Raw genomic sequence first — 20,866 nt, 5'->3', positions numbered from 1 at the left:
TTCCAGACCGTTCCGTTCTCCCCCTCTACCTGCCCGTTCCCCCGAGGGTTGTAGCTGGTCGTCCTGCTCGAGGCTATGCCCTTGCTGAGCAGGAATTGACGCAGCTCATCACTCATGAAGGAGGACCTCCTGTCGCTATGGATGTAGGCGGGGAAACCGAACAGGGTAAAGATGGTGCCGAGGGCTTTAATGACCATGGCCGCGGTCATGTCGGGGCAGGGGATGGCGAAGGGGAAGCGGGAGTATTCGTCAACGACGTTAAGAAAGTACGTGTTGCGATCGGTGGAGGGGAGGGGGCCTTTGAAATCCAAACTGAGGTTTTCAAAGGGACGGGAAGCCTTTATCAGGTGCGTTCTATCTGGCCTGAAAAATGCGGTTTGCATTCTGCGCAGATTTGGCAGTTCCTGGTGACTGTTCGGACGTCCTCGACGGAGTAAGGGAGGTTGCGGGCCTTTATGAAGTGGTAGAAACGAGTGATCCCCAGGTGGCAGAGGTCCTCGTGGAGGGCTTGGAGACGGTCCACTTGTGCGTTGGCACAAGTGCCGTGAGATAGGGCATCGGACGGCTCGTTCAGCTTTCCGGGACGGTACAAGATCTCATAATTGTAGGTGGAGAGTTCGATCCTCCACCGCAGGATCTTGTCGTTTTTTTATCTTGCCCCGCTGTACACTATCGAACATGAAGGCCACCGACCGTTGGTCAGTGAGGAGAGTGAATCTCCTACCGGCCAGGTAATGCCTCCAATGTCGCACAGCTTCCACTATGGCTTGGGTCTCCTTTTCTACTGAGGAGTGGCGAATTTCTGAAGTGTGTAGGGTCCGGGAGAAAAAGGCCACGGGTCTGCCCGCTTGTTTGAGCGTGGCCACCAGAGCTACGTCGGACGCGTCGCTCTCGACTTGGAAGGGGAGGGACTCGTCGATGGCGCGCATCCGCTTTGATGCGGCTGAAGGCCTGGCGGGCCTCTGTCGACAGGGGAAAAGTAGTGGACTGGATTAGTCGGCGGGCCTTGTCTGCGTACTGGGGGACCCACTGGGCGTAATAAGAAAAGAAGCCCAGGCAGCGTTTCAGGGCTTTGGTACAGTGGGGGAGAGGGAACTCCATGAGGGGCAGCACGGTAGCATAGTGGATAGCACAATTGCTTCACAGCTCCAGGGTCCCAGGTTTGATTCCCGGCTTGGGTCACTGTCTGTGCGGAGTCTGCACGTCCTCCCCGTGTGTGCGTGGGTTTCCTCCGGGTGCTCCGGTTTCCTCCCACAGTCCAAAGATGTGCAGGTTAGGTGGATTGGCCATGTTAAATTGTCCTTAGTGTCCAAAATTGCCCTTAGTGTTGGGTGGGGTTACTGGGTTATGGGGATAGGGTGGAGGTGTGGGCTTGGGTAGGGTGCTCTTTCCAAGAGCCGGTGCAGACTCGATGGGCCGAATGGCCTCCTTCTGCACTGTAAATTCTATGAAATCTATGAGGGGGCGCATGCGTTCGGGGTCTGGGCCTATCACTCCATTACGCACTACGTAGCCAAGGATGGCTAGACGGTCGGTGCTAAACACGCATTTTTTCTCGTTGTAGGTGAGGTTGAGGGCGTTAGCGGTCTGGAGGAGTTTTTGGAGGTTGGCGTCGTGGTCCTGCTGGTCGTGGCCACAGATGGTGACGTTGACGAGGTACGGGAACGTGGCCCGTAAACCATGCTGGTCGACCATTCGATCCATCTCCCGTTGGAAGACCGAGACTCCGTTCGTGACGCCGAATGGAACCCTTAAGAAGTGGTATAGCCGCCCGTCTGCTTCAAAGGCATTGTACTTGCGGTCACCGGGATGAATGGGGAGCTGGTGGTAGACGGACTTAAGGTCCACTGTGGAGAAGACCTTGTACTGTGCAATCCGATTGACCATGTCGGATATGCGGGGAAGAGAGTACGCATCTAGCTGCGTGTACCTGTTGATGGTCTGACTGTCGTCTATGACCATCCTTTGCTTCTCCCCTGTCTTCACTACTACCACCTGGGCTCTCCAGGGACTATTGCTGGCCTGGATTATGCCTTCCTTCAGCAGCCGCTGTACTTCGGACCTGATAAACGTCCGGTCCTGTGTGCTGTACTGTCTGCTCCTAGTGGCGACGGGTTTGCAATCCGGGGTGAGGTTCGCAAACAGGGAGGGCGGTTCGACCTTGAGTGTCGCGAGGCCGGAGATAGTCAGTGGGGGTATAGGGCCGCCAAATATGAATGTTAAGCTCTGGAGGTTGCATTGGAAGTTCAACCCCAGGAGCGTGGCAGCGCAGAGGTGGGGAAGGACATACAGCCGGTAATTTTTGAACTCTCTCCCCTGCACCGTTAGGTTTGCGATGCTGAACCCTTTGATTTCAACGGAGTGGGACCCCGCCGCCAGGAAAAACTTTTGGGTGCTTGGCCAAATTACAAGGGAACAGCGTCTTACCATGTCCGGGTGAATAAAACTCTCCGTGCTCCCTGAGTCGATCAGACACGGCGTCTCGTGCCCGTTCACCAGCACCTTTGTCGTTGTCGTTTGTAGCGTCCGGGCCCGCGACTGGTCGAGGGTCACCAATGCCAAACGTGGTTGGTGTATCAGATCGTTGTCTTCAGGCAGTGTGGAGCCGTCCACGCTGGGGTCCTTGACTGTCAGCCAAGATGGCAGCGTCCATGGATCGCACGCGGTCGGGGGTGGACAAAATGGCCGCTCCCATGAGTCGCACGCTGCCGGGGGTGGACAAAATGGCCACTCCCATGGATCGCACGCGGCCCGTAGGTAGGAAGATGGCGGCGCCCATTCCCCCCCTCGTGGTGTCCGGGGGCCAAAATGGCGGCACCCGTTGGCCGCCCGTGGGTCGCTGGGGGGGTTGAGCCCGTGGTCCCATTTGTTCCCCTGAGATAGCGGCGGCCCCACGGGACTGGCACACTGCTGCGTAGTGCCCCTTTTTACCGCAGCTTTTGCAGGTGGCCGAGCGGGCCGGGCAGCGCTGGCGGGGGTGTTTCGGCTGCCCGCAAAAATAGCAGCGGGGCCCCCCCGAGTGGTCTGGGATTCTGGCTGTGTACGCTTGTGGAGGGGTGGGGGTTGCTGGGGGTCGGTCGCGGCGGGGGTCCACGGAGCCCAAGGGGCTGCAGCGCAGTCGGGGGCATAGACGCGGGCGTTTTGGGAGGCCACGACGAGGGAGGCTGCAAGGGCCCGTACCTCTGTGAGTCCGAGAGAGTCTTTCTCTAAAAGTCTCTGGCGAATTTGCGACGATGCCAAGCCTGTTACGTAAGCGTCTCTGATCAGGAGGTCCGTATGTTCGTTCGCCGTAACCGCTGGGCAGTTGCAGTTTCATCCCAGGATCGTTAGAGCATTGAAGAAATCGTGTAGCGATTCCCCGGGGATTTGTCGTCTCGTCGCGAGCTGGTAGCGTGCGTAGACCTGGTTGACGGGCTTAATGTAGATCTCCTTCAGCAAGTTGAGCGCCGCTGGGAATTCTTCCGCGTCCTCGATGAGTGAGTAGATTTCGGGACTCACCCTGGAATGCAGGACCTGCATCTTCTGGTCTTCTGTTGGTCTGCCGGGGGCTGTTCGGAGGTATCCCTCAAAGCACGCCAGCCAGTGCTTAAACGCCGATGTTCCGTTAGCTGCTTGGGGCCGATTCGCAGGCACTCCGGGGCGATCCGGAGCTCCATATTCCTTTTTAAGTCTGCTCAATAAATTGTAGCACCATCGATCACACATGAGGCGAGACGTAAAGAACTTCAATCGAGGCTTTATTGAGCAGACTTGTTCAGACACGTTCCCCAGCAGCTCAGTCACAGAATGCAGCTGCGGGGATTAAACCCAGGTTCTTATACCCCGCCTATCTGGGTGGAGCAATCGGGATCCAGCATCTGTCCTCCAATGACTCCTCGGCATTCATGGTCTACCTTATTACCCTTAATACATGCCACCACAAAACCCTAATTGGTGTTGAAAACAGAAACTTGCATTTATATGCCACCTTTCATATCCTCAGTGTATCCCATTTTAATCATCTTTGTTATGTACGAGATGTAGCAAACAGCTTTTGCATTATTAAGGTCCCACAAGTAGCAATAAGATAAATGGCCTGATAATTTGAGGGAAATGAAATTAAGACACTGACAGGAACTCATCTTTCAAAAAGTGCCATGTGCTCTTTCACTTTTACCTGTTGGGGCCTCGGGTTAACCTCATCTATAATATCACACTTTATCACTGTGGAGGTATGTATTACGGGTAATACGGTACACCAGGAATGCCGAGGAGCTATTGGAGGACAGATGCTGGATCCCGATTGGATCCTCCACCTACTGGGCTCCACCCAGATAGGAGGGATATAAGAACCTGGGTTTAATACCCGCAGCTGCATTCTGTGACTGAGCTGCTGGGGAACGTGACTGAACAAGTCTGCTCAATAAAGCCTCGATTGAAGTTCTTTACGTCTCGCCTCGTGTGTGATCGATGGTGCTACAATTTATTGAGCAGACTTAAAAAGGAATATGGAGCTCCGGATCGCCCCGGAGTGCCTGCGAATCAGCCCCCACGCAGCAAACGCAACATCCGCGTTTAAACACTGGCTGGTGTGCTTTGATGGATACCTCCGAACAGCCCCCGGCAGACCAGCAGAAGACCAGAAGATGCAGGTACTGCATTCCAGGGTGAGTCCCGAAATCTACTCACTCATCGAGGGCGCGGAAGAATTCCCAGAGGCGATCAACTTGCTGAAGGAAATCTACATTAAGCCCGTCAACCAGGTCTACGCACGCTACCAGCTCGCGACGAGACGACAAATCCCCGGGGAATCGCTAGACGATTTCTTCAATGCTCTAACGATCCTGGGACGAAACTGCAACTGCCCAGTGGTTACGGCGAACGAACATACGGACCTCCTGATCAGAGACGCTTACGTAGCAGGTTTGGCATCGTCGCAAATTCGCCAGAGACTTTTAGAGAAAGACTCACTCGGACTCACAGAGGTACGGGCCCTCACAGCCTCCCTCGACGTGGCCTCCCAAAACGCCCGCGCCTATGCCTCCGACCGCGCTGCAGCCCCTTGGGCTCCGTGGACCCCCGCCGCGATCGACCCCCCGGCAACCCCAACCCCTCCGCAAGCGTGCGCAGCCAGAATCCCAGACCACCCGGGCGGCCCCCGCTGCTACTTTTGCGGGCAGTCAAAACACCCCCGCCAGCGCTGCCCGGCCCGCTCGGCCACCTGCAAAAGCTGCGGTAAAAAGGGGCACTACGCAGCGGTGTGCCAGTCCCGTGGGGCCGCCGCTATCTCAGGGGAACAAATGGGACCACGGGCTCAACTCTCCCAGCGACCCACGGGCGGCCAATGGCCGCCGCCATTTTGGACCCCGGACACCACGAGGGGGGGACGGGCGCCGCCATCTTCCTACCCACAGGCCGCGTGCGATCCATGGGAGCGGCCATTTTGTCCACCCCCCGGCTGCGTGCGACTCATGGGAGTGGCCATTTTGTCCACCCCCGGCCGCGTGCGACTCATGGGAGTGGCCATTCTGTCCACCCCCGACCGCGTGCGATCCATGGACGCCGCCATCTTGGCTGACAGGCAAGGACCCCGGTGTGGACGGCTCCACACTGCCTGAAGACAACGGTCTGATACACCAACCACGTTTGGCATTGGTGACCCTCGACCAGTCGCGGCCCCAGACGCTCCAGACGACAACGACAATGGTGCTGGTGAACGGCCACGAAATGCCGTGTTTGATCGACTCGAGGAGCACGGAGAGTTTTATTGACCCGGACACGGTAAGACGCTGTTCCCTTGTAATTCAGCCAAGCACCCAAAAAATGTTCCTGGCGGCGGGGTCCCACTCCGTTGAAATCAAAGGGTTCTGCATCGCAAACCTAACGGTGCAGGGGAGAGAGTTCAAAAATTACCGGCTGTATGTCCTCCCCCACCTCTGCGCTCCCACACTCCTGGGGTTGGACTTCCAATGCAACCTCCAGAGCTTAACATTCAAATTTGGCGGCCCTATACCCCCACTGACTATCTGCGGCCTCGCGACACTCAAGGTCGAACCGCCCTCCCTGTTTGCGAACCTCACCCCGGATTGCAAACCCGTCGCCACTAGGAGCAGACGGTACAGCACCCAGGACCGGACGTTTATCAGGTCCGAAGTACAGCGGCTGCTGGAGGAAGGCATAATCCAGGCCAGCAATAGTCCCTGGAGAGCCCAGGTGGTAGTAGTGAAGACAGGGGAGAAGCAAAGGATGGTCATAGATGACAGTCAGACCATCAACAGGTACACGCAGCTAGATGCGTACCCTCTCCCCCGCATATCCGACATGGTCAATCGGATTGCACAGTACAAGGTCTTCTCCACCGTGGACCTTAAGTCCGCCTACCACCAGCTCCCCATTCGCCCCGGTGACCGCAAGTACACTGCCTTCGAAGCAGACGGGCGGCTATACCACTTCTTAAGGGTTCCATTCGGTGTCACGAACGGAGTCTCGGTCTTCCAACGAGAGATGGACCGAATGGTCGAACAGCACGGTTTACGGGCCACATTCCCGTACCTCGACAGCGTCACCATCTGTGGCCATGACCAGCAGGACCACGACGCCAACCTCCGCAAATTCCTCCAGACTGCTAACGCCCTCAACCTCACCTACAACGAGGAAAAATGCGTGTTTAGCACCGACCGTCTAGCCATCCTTGGCTACGTAGTGCGTAATGGAGTGATAGGCCCCGACCCCGAACGCATGCGCCCCCTCATGGAGTTCCCTCTCCCCCACTGTACCAAAGCCCTGAAACGCTGCCTGGGCTTCTTTTCTTATTACGCCCAGTGGGTCCCCCAGTACGCAGACAAGGCCCGCCCACTAATCCAGTCCACTACTTTTCCTCTGTCGTCAGAGGCCCGCCAGGCATTTAGCCGCATCAAAACGGATATCGCAAAGGCCACGATGCGCGCCATCGACGAGTCCCTCCCCTTCCAAGTCGAGAGCGACGCGTCCGACATAGCTCTGGCGGCCACGCTCAACCAAGCGGGCAGACCCGTGGCCTTTTTCTCCCGGACCCTACACGCTTCAGAAATTCGCCACTCCTCAGTAGAAAAGGAGGCCCAAGCCATAGTGGAAGCTGTGCGACATTGGAGGCATTACCTGGCCGGCAGGAGATTCACTCTCCTCACTGACCAACGGTCGGTAGCCTTCATGTTCGATAATGCACAGCGGGGCAAGATAAAAAACGACAAGATCCTGCGGTGGAGGATCGAACTCTCCACCTACAACTACGAGATCATGTACCGTCCCGGAAAGCTGAACGAGCGTCCGATGCCCTATCTCGCGGCACTTGTGCCAACGCACAAGTGGACCGTCTCCAAGCCCTCCACGAGGTCCTCTGCCACCCGGGGGTCACTCGTTCCTACCACTTCACAAAGGCTCGCAACCTCCCTTACTCCGTCGAGGACGTCCGAACAGTCACCAGGAACTGCCAAATCTGCGCAGAATGCAAACCGCATTTTTTCAGGCCAGATAGAGCGCACCTGATAAAGGCTTCCCGTCCCTTTGAACGCCTCAGTTTGGATTTCAAAGGCCCCCTCCCCTCCACCGATCGCAACACGTACTTTCTTAACGTCGCTGACGAATACTCCCGCTTCCCCTTCGCCATCCCCTGCCCCGACATGACCGCGGCCACGGTCAGTAAAGCCCTCGGCACCATCTTTACCCTGTTCGGTTTCCCCGCCTACATTCATAGCGATAGGGGGTCCTCCTTCATGAGTGACGAGCTGCGTCAATTCCAGCTCAGCAAGGGCATAGCCTCGAGCAGGACGACCAGCTACAACCCCCGGGGGAATGGGCAGGTAGAGACCGTCCTACTGGCCCTACGGTCTAGGGGTCTCCCAACTTCCTGCTGGCAGGAAGTCCTCCCGGATGTACTTCATTCTATCCGGTCCCTGCTGTGTACCACCACTAACCAAACGCCTCACGAGCGCCTCCTTGTCTTCTCCAGGAGGTCCGCTTCTGGAACGTCACTTCCGACCTGGCTGGCAGCCCCGGGACCCATCCTGCTCCGGAAACATGTGCGGGCGCACAAATCAGACCAGCTGGTGGAAAAGGTACATCTACTCCACGCAAACCCGCAGTACGCCTACGTGGCGTACCCAGACGGCCGACAGGACACGGTCTCTCTGCGGGACCTGGCACCCACCGGAGCTCCCCACCACCCCCCAACACAAATCACCTCCCCCTCACTCCCGCCGGTGCACCCCACAGCCACCCCCTTCCCGGGGGGATCGGTCCTCCTCCCAGGCCCATCCAGGAGTAAGGAAACAGAAGGGGACAGCGCGATGCTCCCAGAGTCGACCGGACCCGAGCCAGCACCACCACCACCACCCGGGCTGAGACGATCGGAAAGGGCGACCAGAGCACCATCTCGACTCATCGAATCGACTTAAGATGTATATAATTCAGTGGCCCAGTAAAGCGGCATTGTTGTAAATAGTTAACACTGCAAATCGGGTAAATTGTGAATAATTCGGTGTCGCAGTAAAAGCGGCATGATTGTATATAGTTCAATGGTTAAGGTACCAACCCTGTAAACCCCTACCACCATACCACCCACCACCCCGCCGGGTTCTTTTTTAACAAGGGGAGAATGTGGTGGTATGTATTAGGGGTAATACGGTACACCAGGAATGCCGAGGAGCTATTGGAGGACAGATGCTGGATCCCGATTGGATCCTCCACCTACTGGGCTCCACCCAGATAGGAGGGATATAAGAATCTGGGTTTAATCCCCGCAGCTGCATTCTGTGAGTGAGCTGCTGGGGAACAAGTCTGCTCAATAAAGCCTCGATTGAAATTCTTTACGTCTCGCCTCGTGTGTGATCGATGGTGCTACAATCACTTTATACAGTTCAGCACTATCTCTTGTTGAATGGTGGAGTAGGCTCAAAGAGCTGCATGGTCTATCCAACTCCTGTTTCTAAGGGCAGCACGGTAGCATGGTGGTTAGCGCAATTGCTTCACAGCTCCAGGGTCCCAGGTTCGATTCCCGGCTGGGTCACTGTCTGTGCGGAGTCTGCACGTTCTCTCCGTGTGTGCGTGGGTTTCTTCCGGGTGCACCGGTTTCCTCCCACAGTCCAAAGTCCAAAGATGTGCAGGCTAGGTGGATTGGCCATGCTAAATTGCCCTTAGTGTCCAAAATTGCCCTTAGTGTTGGTTGAGTGGGGTTACTGGGTTATGGGGATAGGGTGGTGTGGGCTTAGGTAGGGCGCTCTTTCCAAGAGCCAGTGTAGACACGATGGGCCGAATGGCCTCCTTCTGCCTGTAAATTCTATGGTATGGTAATGGTACCAGGAATCTCAGCCTGGACTTGTGCTAGAGGCTCTAGAGAGCCTCTCTCTAGAGAAGGCCTTGAACTTACAATCTCCTGGCTCTAAAGCAAGATGCTACCTATTGGATCATGGCTGGCACTATGCATAAGGTCCGCTGAAGCCTACATCGCAATGCTTTGCGAACTCTTTCTCGAAGAGTTTGTTTTCCTCGCTTATGCTACCGTTCCTTACATCACTCATGTTATCACTGGTTGAGTTGCCTAGACCCTTCACTCAGAAGCTTCCTGCCAAATCCCTCCAAACCTGTGGCCTTTCATTAGCTCAGTCCAACCTGGCTCAGTGGTAGCACAAAATTAGAGCCAGGTTGTTCAGGAGGACAATCTAGAAGCACTTCTTCACACAAAGGATAATTTAAATCTAGAATTTTGTCTCCTGCAGGGTATTAAGGAATATGGAACAAAGGATAAATTGAGTTCAGCTTCATGTCAGCCATGGTTAACTGTCAGTTCTGTAGAAGGGTCATTTAGATAATTCTGTTTCTCTCTCCACAGATGCTGCCAGACCTACTGTGTTTATTCAGCATTTTCTGTTTTTATTTCAGATTACCTGCATCTGCAGTATTTTGCTTTTATTATTTTAGATAAATGCCAGAACATGTTCAAGGGGCTGAATGACCTCATGTTCATGTTCTTCATGTTCCTATCTTCTTAGTGCTGTACTGGGCTGCACCTAATTTGTGAGGCATCAGAGCTGATGCCTTTGCAATTAATTAGTGTAATTAATCAATTCCTCTTTATTAATAGGATAACACCATCAGCAGCGCTGACATTGAAAGTGAGTATCAACTGGATAGATGCAAAACCATCCCAATTACACTGAACCACACATCTTACGAGATCTGCTTCCGCAGTAAGTTATTTTGAAACTCAACTTGATAGATATATTATTAATGCTTTCAAGACATATGAAAAAGTTCATGGCGTATTTCCAAATGTACAATGATAAAGTTAGTGGGAAGCTCAGGCTCACTGACATATTTGATATCATATGGGGACAGTAAAATTATACACAGAAAGTTTTAAGTACACTCCCATTGCAGTTTATTGAGTTTGGTAAAATGTTGACATACAATCGTATGGGGTAGAATGTTACGTTGACCGGGTGGGCATGAACCCAACCCGGAAGACCAGTAAATTGCTTGTCAGGTACACATGCTAACACACTTACACAATGTCTTGGTTTGTGGGCTCTGGTGCAGATCAATAGCTCATCCACTGACAATAATGGAAGAGGTTGAGGGGATTAAAATCACAAGTGACCATAATTAACGTCGCCCATGCAATTTAAGCTCATTGCAGGGGCAAAACGGGCAGGCGGATTAAATGTAATTTATCTTTTTCATGCAAGGGTGGGATAAAAGGGACCTGCTGCAAACGCTGGCTGAGGAGTTAGGCGTTTCTATGAGTGAGGTGAGGTGGTATTTTGGAGTGTTGATGCTGAGTGTTTTCTGCGTTGGGTTCATCACAGTAGAGTGCGCAGGACATTTCTGTCCTCTGGCACTGGAGGTTTGGCTCCCTCTGTTGCTCTTTGCGCACAGGTGAGCCCCATTCACTGACCTGCTGATGGGAATTCTCTACTCGGCAGGGAGCACCTGCTCCGCTGAGGGGGAGTGGAAACAAAGAAGCAAGGTGGTCGCAGGTGCCCCCCATGGGCAGAGGTGCCGGCACAGGAAGATCAGGGCAAGGAGACTGCCTTTGCAGAAGATGCCACTACCAAGTTGCCAGGGTGTAGAGGTGGCAATCAAACTCCTCAACATGACCAAGGTCCAGTGCCGCAGAAGGCTCTGGCTTTCATGGGGAGCAGTGACGAGCATCTGCCAGGTGGTTGGATCTGAAAAATCTTCTAATTGTTTGGACTGACACCCAATGCCTGTGGCTCACCACCCCCCACCATTAACCCCACCCCACACCCCACAAGAACGCCATGGGTGAGACACCGACAATGGAAAAATCCATTGACCTCGAGATGAGGGTGGCTTTTGAGGCAGGGTGATGATCTTGTTGTCCTGTTGGCACAGATTACCTTGAGAGTCGTCGTCTGGTCGGCAGGGCCCGAGCAGGTACCACCTAGGAGGGTTAGATCATTAACATTGCCGGACAACCCCCAGTCGCCACGGACACGGAGGATGGAGCAGCACCTGGCAGTGAGACAGAGGAGCTGCTGCCCTCGTCTGGGGCTCCATGAGAGGAGTCTACAGAGACAGCAGCAGGTTTGGATTTGATTTATTGTCACGTGTACTGAGGTACAGTGAAAAGTATTGTTCGGCATACAGTTCAGACAGATCATGAAGAAAAAAGGACTTGCAATAAATACACACTGCAAATACATAGATACAGGCAATAGGTGAGCATACGGAGTGTAGTACTACTCAGTAGAGAAACTATGAAGAGATCAGATCAGTCGATAAGACAGTCATTCAGGAGTCTGGTAACAGTGGGGAAGAAGCTGTTTTTGAACTTGTTAGTGCGTGTTCTCAGACTTCTGTACCTTCTGCCCAATGGAAGAAGTTGGAAGAGTGAATAACCCGGGTGGTAGGGGTCTTTGATTATGCTGTCCACTTTCCCAAGGCAGTGGGATGTGTAGACAGAGTCACTGGATGGGAGGCGGGTACGCGTGATGGACTGGGCTGTGTTCACGACTCTCTGTAGTTTCTTACGGTCTTGGGCCGAGCAGTTGCCATACCAGGCTGTGATGCAGCAGATAGGATGCTTTCTATGGTGCATCTGTAAAAGTTGGTAAGAGTCAATGTGAACATGCTGAATTTCCTTAGTTTCCTGAGGAAGTGTAAGCGCTGTTGTGCTTTCTTGGTCGTAGCAGCGACGTGAGTGGACCAGAACAGATTTTTGGTGATGAGCACCTAGGAATTTGATGCTGTCAACCATCTCCACCTCAGCACCATTGATGCTGACAGGAGTCTGTACAGTACTTTGTTTCCTGAAGTCAAAGACCAGGGGCGCGATTCTCCACTCCCACGCCGGTTGGGAGAATCGCTGGGCCGCCAAAATTTTCGGGGACGCCGGTCCGACGCCCTCCCGCGATTCTCCCAAGCGGCGGGAACGGCCCGGTTGAGTTTTGCGGGCCGCAGGCCGGACAATCGCCGGAGACACCCAAAATGGCGATTCTCCGGCACCCCCGCTATTCTGAGGCCCGGATGGGCTGAGTGGCCAGGCCAAAATGGCAGGTTCCCCCCCGGCGCCGTCCACACTTGGTCGCTGCAGTCGTGGGCGGTGCGTGAACGCTGGGGGGGGCGGCCTGTGGGGGGGCGAGGGGGGATCCTGCACGGGGCTTCACCTGGAATGTGGAGTGGCCCACGATCGGTGCCCACCGATCATCGGGCCGTCCTCTCTGAAGGAGGACCTCCTTCCTTCCGCGGCCCCGCAAGATCCGTCCCCCATCTTCTTGCGGGGCGGATTTAGGGAGGACGACAACCATGCATGCGCGGATGATGCCCGTTATGCGGCGCCGGCCGCGTCATCTATGCGGCGCCGCCTTTACGCGGGCGACAAGGCCTGGCGCGTGTAGATGACGCGGCCCCGATCCTGGCCCATTGTCAGGGCCTGAATCGGTCGGGACCGGGGCCGTTCCGTGCCGTCGTGAACCTCGACGGCGTTCACGACGGCACGGCCACTTCGGCGTGGGGGTGGAGAATCCCGCCCCAGTTCTTTAGTTTTGCTGACATTGGAGAAGAGATTGTTCTTGTTACACCACTCTACTCGGTTCTCTATCTCCTTTCTGTACAGAGAGTGAGCAGGGAAGTGAATCTTCACCCCTCTGCTCACCGATTGAAGGATGCAACCACATTGACACTGGATGCTGCCTCCTTCTCCCACACAAGCATTGATCTCCAGAGATCAGTGTCTGTGTGGGGGCTTACCGGTCCGGTCCAATCATAACCCCAGTAGTGTGTCATTGCGCACCTGGAGCTGCCTCTCCACTTAAGTTGCCAATCCCTGGTCCCCCGCAGTCCTTTGATCACTGATTAACTGGAAACTCTTTGCCTCCACCATCTGCCCCTGTGCGTGTGTTATGTACTCACTGATGTGCCCTCGCAACTCTCCCAACATGGTCACGGCCACCAGCATGCCAGTATCTGAGCTGCTGCGCAGTTCGGAGAGATGATGTGCCACGTGTGCATCCCCCAATGTCTCGGATGTTCAGGGAGGGCCGTTGGCCTCTTGGCTGGCTCTGGTGGACATTTCATCAGAGGGATGAAAACAAAGGATGAGATTATATCACACAGGTTAACATCTCAGCATATGCTGCCCATTGCGATTGGTCTCAGTTGCATTCGGGTGTTTCAGTGATCAGCACATACATGAGGTCGTTCTGATGGATGAAATGCTCATTCGTCTCCTTGAGCCTCATTCTGTCATACTTTATCCCAATGGGCTCATATCTTCCTCAGAGATGCCAGCCTCTCCATGACCTGAGGACCTTCCTCCTCAATCACCCTTGGCTCCCAGGTCCTGGCTGGTGTCGATCGCCAGGCTAGCCATTCCCACCACCAGTTGCAGTTCGCTCACAATTGTTGTGATTTTGTTTCTCCTGAATGTCAGTGCAGAGCTCCAATGAGTGCTGAAACCTTCACCTCCAATTCCATACCTTGCTGCCCCCCTCCCCAACTCGAAACACCCCAGGGAGGGTTGTGAATGTTACCACCCCTTTAGGCACCTGCACCTTTGATGGACCAAAGGCTGCTGATTCATCTCTCCAGTCTTGGAACAAACTGGCAATTGCATGGTGTGTAACTTCCTGGACCCCATGAATGGGTGCCCTCCTCAGTGCCCCATTTAGCACAATGCCCAATCAGTACTCACCCATGCCGAACGCAAAAGGTCATTGAACCCTTTCCAGCATTGAATTCAGATTCTCCAGACAAGGCCATAACTGCTGACCTCAGCTGACCTCTTACACCATGGATTCAACAGCAGCCTGTGGAAGCCACTTTTAAAACTTGTGGAGGCTGCCATTGAACACGGCACCCGCTGTGTGCCCACTCCCACCAGCCAGGCTCACCCAATGAGGGTGTGATTTGCACTGGTTGCCACTTAAATGTGAGTATTAATATTGGGAGTATTTATTGGAGTCAGACAGGATTGGGATTTGCAGCCGCTGCTGGTTCCGCCCGCCAATTGGCCTGCCAAGCGTGAAATTCTACCCTATCGTGCAGATGGAGGCCATTTGGCCTGCCATGCCTGTGATGACCCTTTAAGATCTACCCAATAGTCCCACTCCTCCAATCGTTCCCCATAGCCCTGCAGTTTTATTTTTATTTTTGGAGTCAACTTCCCCATTTTCCTTTTGAGAGTTACGATTGGAACTTGTGCAACTGCTATTTCAGCCAATGCATTTCAGGTCATTATAACTTGCAGCATTAAAAGTGTCTTCTGGTTATTTTCCCAATTACCTTAAACAACATTAACAAAAACTCTCCTTGTTGTTTGTATTGGGCTCTTGAAAGATAGGGGGCTGGATTCTCCATCGGCGGGCTCCTCCGTTTCGCTGACGACATGGGGGTGCCCACAATGGGCGGGCTTCCGGGATAGAGAATCCCACTGCCGGCGGGGATGCGCCGCACCAGAAAACAGGTGCGGAGGGACGGAGGGTCCTGCCAAGGAACTTGGGTCCATTCAACCTGTCAAAACTGGTCCACTATTCAATTATTTCATGATCTGTGCATTAACCCCATTTACCTACTTTGTCATCATAACCCAATAAAAATCTATTAATTTTAAAATGTCCAGCATCAGAAACTTTCCTGGGAGAGAAAGTTCCCGATTTCTGCTATCCTTTGTGAAAATTAGATTACACTCTCTTGTTCTAGATTCCCCTCCACAGGAAACAGTTTATCTGAATCTACTTCACAAACTTTTCTAACACTTTAAACACCCCTCAATCATTCATACTTAAGAGTATATAAACCAGGTTTAAGAAACCTGTCCCCATAATTTAACCCTCTAAGCTCTGGGGCGGGATTCTCTGATCCTGAGGCTAACTGTTGACGCCGTCGTAAACGCCATCACGTTTCACGACGGCATCAACATGCCATCATGAGCAGCAATTCAGACTCCTACAGGGGGCCAGCATGGCACTGGATCGAGCCACGCCGCTCCAGCTGCCGATGCCGGTGTCAAATGGGCGCTGCGGGTCTGCGCATGTGCACTGTGACCGCCTCAATGCGCAGTGGCTCCCTTCTCCGCGCCGGCCCTGACGCAACATGGCATAGGATACAGGGGCCGGCGGGAGCAAGAGATGCCCCCAGCCCGAGAGGCTGGCCCACCGATCGGTAGTCCCCAATTGCAGGCCAGGCCACAGTGGAGGTCCCTCCTGGGGTCAGACCCCCCCCCCCTTCCTGGGGTCGGAGCCCCCCCCACACCAGGCCGCCCCTGGATGGATGCACGCCGAGGTCCCGCCGGGCAAGACCACACATGGACGGCGCCGGCGGGACTCGGATTTTTTGTGCGGCCACTTGTCCCATCCTGGGTGGAGAATCACCTGGGGGGGGGGCCGAGTAGAGCAGCCCCCAACCGGCGCCGCGCCGGCGCCAATGGCGCTGATTCTCCACTCTCCGGAGAATCAGCAGACCAGCGTCAGGGCAGCGGCGTGCGATTCGCGCCCGGCCCGGCGATTCTCCGGCCCGGCGTGGGCTGAGAGAATCCCGTCCCTGGTATCGTCCTGATGAAGCTAAGCTGCACACCCTCTAATAACTGTTTCCTGAGGTGTGGTGCGGTACCCAGAACTGAACACAGTTACGCCAGATGTGGGCTGACCAGGGCTGTGTAGGAAAAAGCCATAATTTCATTTTGTCTTTCAGCCCCCTTGGGATAAAGCGCAGCTTTCCATAACTCATTTGATTGCTTTTTGTACCTATATACTGGGCATATTTATAAACTGGATATATTTATATACTGGATATATTTATATGCTGGACATATTTATATACTGGACATATTTAATCAGCTTTCTCCTCTGGATTCCTGAGAAACAATTTACTGGTCTCTTTCTAGGAATGATGCAGATCAACATGGTGACTGGGACAAAAAGACACCTCAAACGCAGACCAAAGTTTCAAGGCAAAATGAAGGCCAGATTCAGGTTAGCACCATGAGACAACACTGAATAATGAAAGGAAAGGCTTGAATTTAAATACTGTGACTTCCTAAAATACACTAAAACCAATCAAATAGTTGTGTTGTGTATTCACTTGTAATTAGGAAATGTGGCAATCAGTCTGCTCACAGCAAAGTCCCACAAAGAACAATATGATGATGACCTTATAGTCTGTCCTATTGAGGTTGATTAAGGGATAAATATTTATCAGGAGTCCAAGGTTGAGGAACTTCAGTTACATCGATTGGAGAGATTAGGACTTTTTCTTGGGAGAAGATTTGATAGAGGCGTCCAAAGTCATGAGGGGTCTGGATGGAGTAGACAGGAGAAAACTATTCCTATTGATGGAAGGATTGGAAATGGGATGGGGGGTGCACAGAGTAAGGTAAATGACAAAAGAAACAATGGTGACAGGAGGAAAACCATTTTCACGCAGCAAGTGGTTAGGATGTGGAATGAGGTGGAGGCAGCTTCAATCATGGCATTCCAAGAGGAAACTGGGTAATTGTCTGAAAAGGAAGAATGTGCAGGATTACTGGGAGCAGGACAGTCGTGAATTGCTTCTTTAGAGAGCAAGCATTGGGATGAGGGGCCAAATGGCCTCCCTCTGTGCTGTAACCATTCTCTGGTTCTATGGAAAATCCCTATTGAATTTGCATCCACTCCAATTTCAGGCAGTTCATTACAGATCACCACAACTGGCTGAGTTAAAAGAAAAAAGTTTCCTCACGTCATCTATGGTTCTTCTGCCAATCACCTTAAATTTGTGTCCTCTGGTTACTTTTGCCCCTGGAAACAATGTCTCCTTATTCCTCCCTGCTCATGATTTTGAGTAGCTGTATCAAATCTCCATTTAACCTGCCCTGTTTGAAGAAACACACTGCCAGTTTCTCCATTCATGGTGCATAACTGACATGCCTCATCCTTGATACCATTCCAATAAATCTCCTGGCATCCTCTTAACTACCTTGACATCCTCGCTAAAGTGTGGTGCACAGATTTGAACACAATAATCCATCGGGGGCCTAACCAGTATTTATTTTCTAAATGTTTAGCAAAACTTGCTTGGTTTTGTATTTGCTGCCTCTATTTATAATGTCCAGAAATCCATCTCAGCCTTCTGAAATCCTGCTCAACTTGTACTCGCTGATCTCCATTAGTTTCCTTTCCCTCTCTGCATTATGATGTATTCAAAGTCTTCATCTTGATTTAGCAAGTCCAGCCAAGATGTCACTCCTGCTGACCTTTGCAGTCTTCTACAGACCGATGTGCCGATGTTGAGTCAATCTTCGTTAGTTTCAAGTGGGGTTTGTTTGTCATTTTCAGTAGGGATATTTATCCCAGGCAGTGATTCTAAAATCTGTGTTTTTTATGGTGTGCTATGCTTAGTCTTTCAGAACCAATGAGTCATTTAAACCTCCATGGGCAGCATCAGCAATACAGGTGGCAGTTTTCAGGAAACCATGGCAGCTGGTACAACTACAAAAGACGGGTAAGGAAGCATTCTGTGATTAAAGTTTGTGTTTTATGAAAATTATGATTAATAAGAGCTGAAGTACCATCTGCCAGTGAATAAACTCGCTCATATGAACTTACAAATTTAAGAGCTGAAGTAGGTCATTCGCCCCCTTGAGCCTGCTCCGCAGATCTTCACTAAGATCATGGCTGATCAGTTTGTGTTTTGTATTCCACATTCCCATCTACCCTCAACCTTTGGTTTCCCCTGCCTAACAAGAATCCATCCACAGTGAGGTATTACGGGCCAGGATTTAGAGAACCCCAAAGTGTATCATGGAATTCACCTGACCCACAACTTTTAATAGATTTTGGTTATGAGGAGCACAAGGTCCCACTCTACAGGTGTGATGCAACAGAGATCTAAAGTATTTTTAAAGCAAAACAATGTTTATTCTATGAATCCAGTTAACATTTTATAAACACACAGTAAACATCTTAGCAACTATCAACTCAAATACTCCCCCCGAAAGAATACAGTACTCTATAAGTAACCCTTAATCTTTCCTAGCAACATCCAGAAGACAAATACTCTCTTTAACAAAGACAGCAGATTTAAATTCTCTACTGAGAGCAGTTATCACTTTTAAATTAGCAAGTGATCTGAAGACATTCTTTTCATGCAGAGAGAGATCAAAATTACACCTTGTTTGGCTGGATGCAGCTCCAACTCTGAAAACGAAACCAAACACACACTTTGGGCAGCACGGTAGCACAAGTGGATAGCACTGTGGCTTCACAGCGCCAGGGTCCCAGGTTTGATTCCCCGCTGGGTCACTGTCTGTGCGGAGTCTGCACGTTCTCCCTGTGTCTGTGTGGGTTTCCTCCCACAGTCCAAGGACGTGCAGGTTAGGCGGATTGGCCATGATAAATTGCCCTTAATGACGAAAAAGGTTAGGAGGGGTTATTGGGTTACAGGGATAGGGTGGAAGTGAGGGCTTAAATGGGTCGGTGCAGACTCGATGGGCCGAACGGCCTCCTTCTGCACTGTATGTTCTATGTAGCTGTCAGCTCAAAAACGAAAGTAATAACAGACAGACAGCCCAGCTCAACCCACACTCTGACATCACTGCAACTATTTGATAAACACCCATTTCTTAAAGGTACATCCACTACAGCTATTTGATAAACACCCATTTCTTAAAGGTACTCTCACATGACAAGAGTGCAACGACCTTGCCCTACAGACGTCCTAACTGCTCTATATAGATTTGGCACCATTCAGACATGACATGCCAGGCAAAGCTTGGATGTACAAGTTCAACCAAGGACTGGGAATATATCCAATAGTCTACACCCACAGACTGGAGCTCAGTCCTCGCCAGCCACTCCCACCCTTCACACACCCTACAACATCTCGAGCAATACGGGCACAATCTGCCCACGTTTTCTTGATGAATGTGACTGATGGTGTAACCACCTGTGCGTCGAGAATTAGTCCACTATGTTTGGTGGTTGACAAAAGTCTCACTGAGGCGCATTAATCCACCAATAATATCCAACAACTAACCGACCATTCATATAGGAGGTAGCCAGTGCTCTCCCCAAACATACGTTTGAGCATCTGACCAGACTTGGGGTGGATATTTTGATATTTCCTGGAACTGGGATGAACTGATCAGCTAACCAGTCTGAAGCAGACCGGGTAAAGTGAGGTTGGCTGATCTTGCACAATGTTAGCAACATAAAGGTTGTGGCATCCAAAGAATTTTAAATGTTCCAGTTTTTCTGACTTTCCCTTATATATCACAGAGCGGAACAGGCACAGAATGCTCGGTGACCAGTGAGGAGATCGAATCTGAATACTTGCAGAACCCATCGGGCTCTCTGACTTTCTATGTGAATAATGACCAGTTCGAATTGGATTTCCTGGGTGAGCCAAACGCTTCTACTAAAGATGTTTCCATGATGTAACCTCTATGTTTTTATTAATTTTGGGGAAGTGTGCGTCACTGGCTAGGCCAGCATTTATTGCCCATCCCTCGTGAGCCTTCAGAAGGTGAGCTGCCTTCTTGAACAGCTGCAGCCCCTGAGGTGTAGGTTCATTTACGGTGCTGTTGGGAGTGAATTCCAGGAACTTCACCTAGCGATAATGAAGGAACAGCGAGTTTGAAATGTACAACAGGAGATTGTAGAGAGAGACTCGGTGCTCCACCCCCCCCCCGCCCCCCCCCCCCCCCACAATACACTCCACCCTCCGAGACCCTGAGTGCAATAGCTAGAGCAAAAAGCAACAGGGAGAACGGGCACCCCTATCTCATCCCCCACTGTAATCCAAAGTTATTCATCCGGAGAGGCGCTATAGGGGCCTTATACAGCAGCCTCACCCAATCTACGAATCCATGTCCTAACATAAACCGTCCCAACACCTCAAACAAATATGTCCATTCAACCCAGTCAAATGCTTTCTCTGCGTCCATCAACACTAGTACCTGGCCCCCAGGAGGCTCCATGATCACATTCAATACCCTCCGGACATTAGCCGACAATTGCCGCCCCTTCACAAACCCAATCTGGTCCTCACCTATCATCCCTGGCACACAATCCTCTATACGCATCACTAGCACCATCACCAATATTTTCATATCCACATTCAACAACAAAATTGGACGGTACAACCCACACTGTTCTGGGCCCTTATCCTATTTTAAAAGAAGCGAGATAGAAGCCTGAAACAGCTTTTGGGGACCTCCCCACTCTCCAAAGACTCGTTGTACATCTTGATTAATAGGGGCCCCAATTCTGAACCAAATTTTTTATAAAACTTTGCCAGGAACCCGTCCAGGCCCCAGAACTTCCCTGACTGCATAGATCCCACAACATTATCTCCCTCAGCCCCATCGGCGCTCCCAACCCCTGTATCATCCGCTCGGGAACTGCAGCCCGTC

At 52.1% G+C, this 20,866-nt stretch overlaps 1 protein-coding gene across 2 annotated transcripts in view; it reads left to right on the top strand.

The window, feature by feature from the left end:
- The window catches only part of LOC140396302 (protein mono-ADP-ribosyltransferase PARP12), a 40,911-nt gene that overhangs the window by 16,886 nt on the left and 3,159 nt on the right, over positions 1 to 20,866 (top strand). For both annotated transcript variants that reach the window (XM_072484761.1, XM_072484762.1), the window contains exons 6-9: positions 10,097 to 10,202; positions 16,361 to 16,448; positions 17,853 to 17,955; positions 19,731 to 19,851. In XM_072484761.1, coding sequence (XP_072340862.1) covers positions 10,097 to 10,202; positions 16,361 to 16,448; positions 17,853 to 17,955; positions 19,731 to 19,851 — 418 coding nt within the window. The remainder of the gene's footprint in view (positions 1 to 10,096; positions 10,203 to 16,360; positions 16,449 to 17,852; positions 17,956 to 19,730; positions 19,852 to 20,866) is intronic.

The sequence above is a fragment of the Scyliorhinus torazame genome, chromosome 19 (assembly GCF_047496885.1).
Source record: "Scyliorhinus torazame isolate Kashiwa2021f chromosome 19, sScyTor2.1, whole genome shotgun sequence".
NCBI lineage: Eukaryota > Metazoa > Chordata > Chondrichthyes > Carcharhiniformes > Scyliorhinidae > Scyliorhinus > Scyliorhinus torazame.
This window is presented reverse-complemented; position numbering and strand designations above follow the sequence as displayed.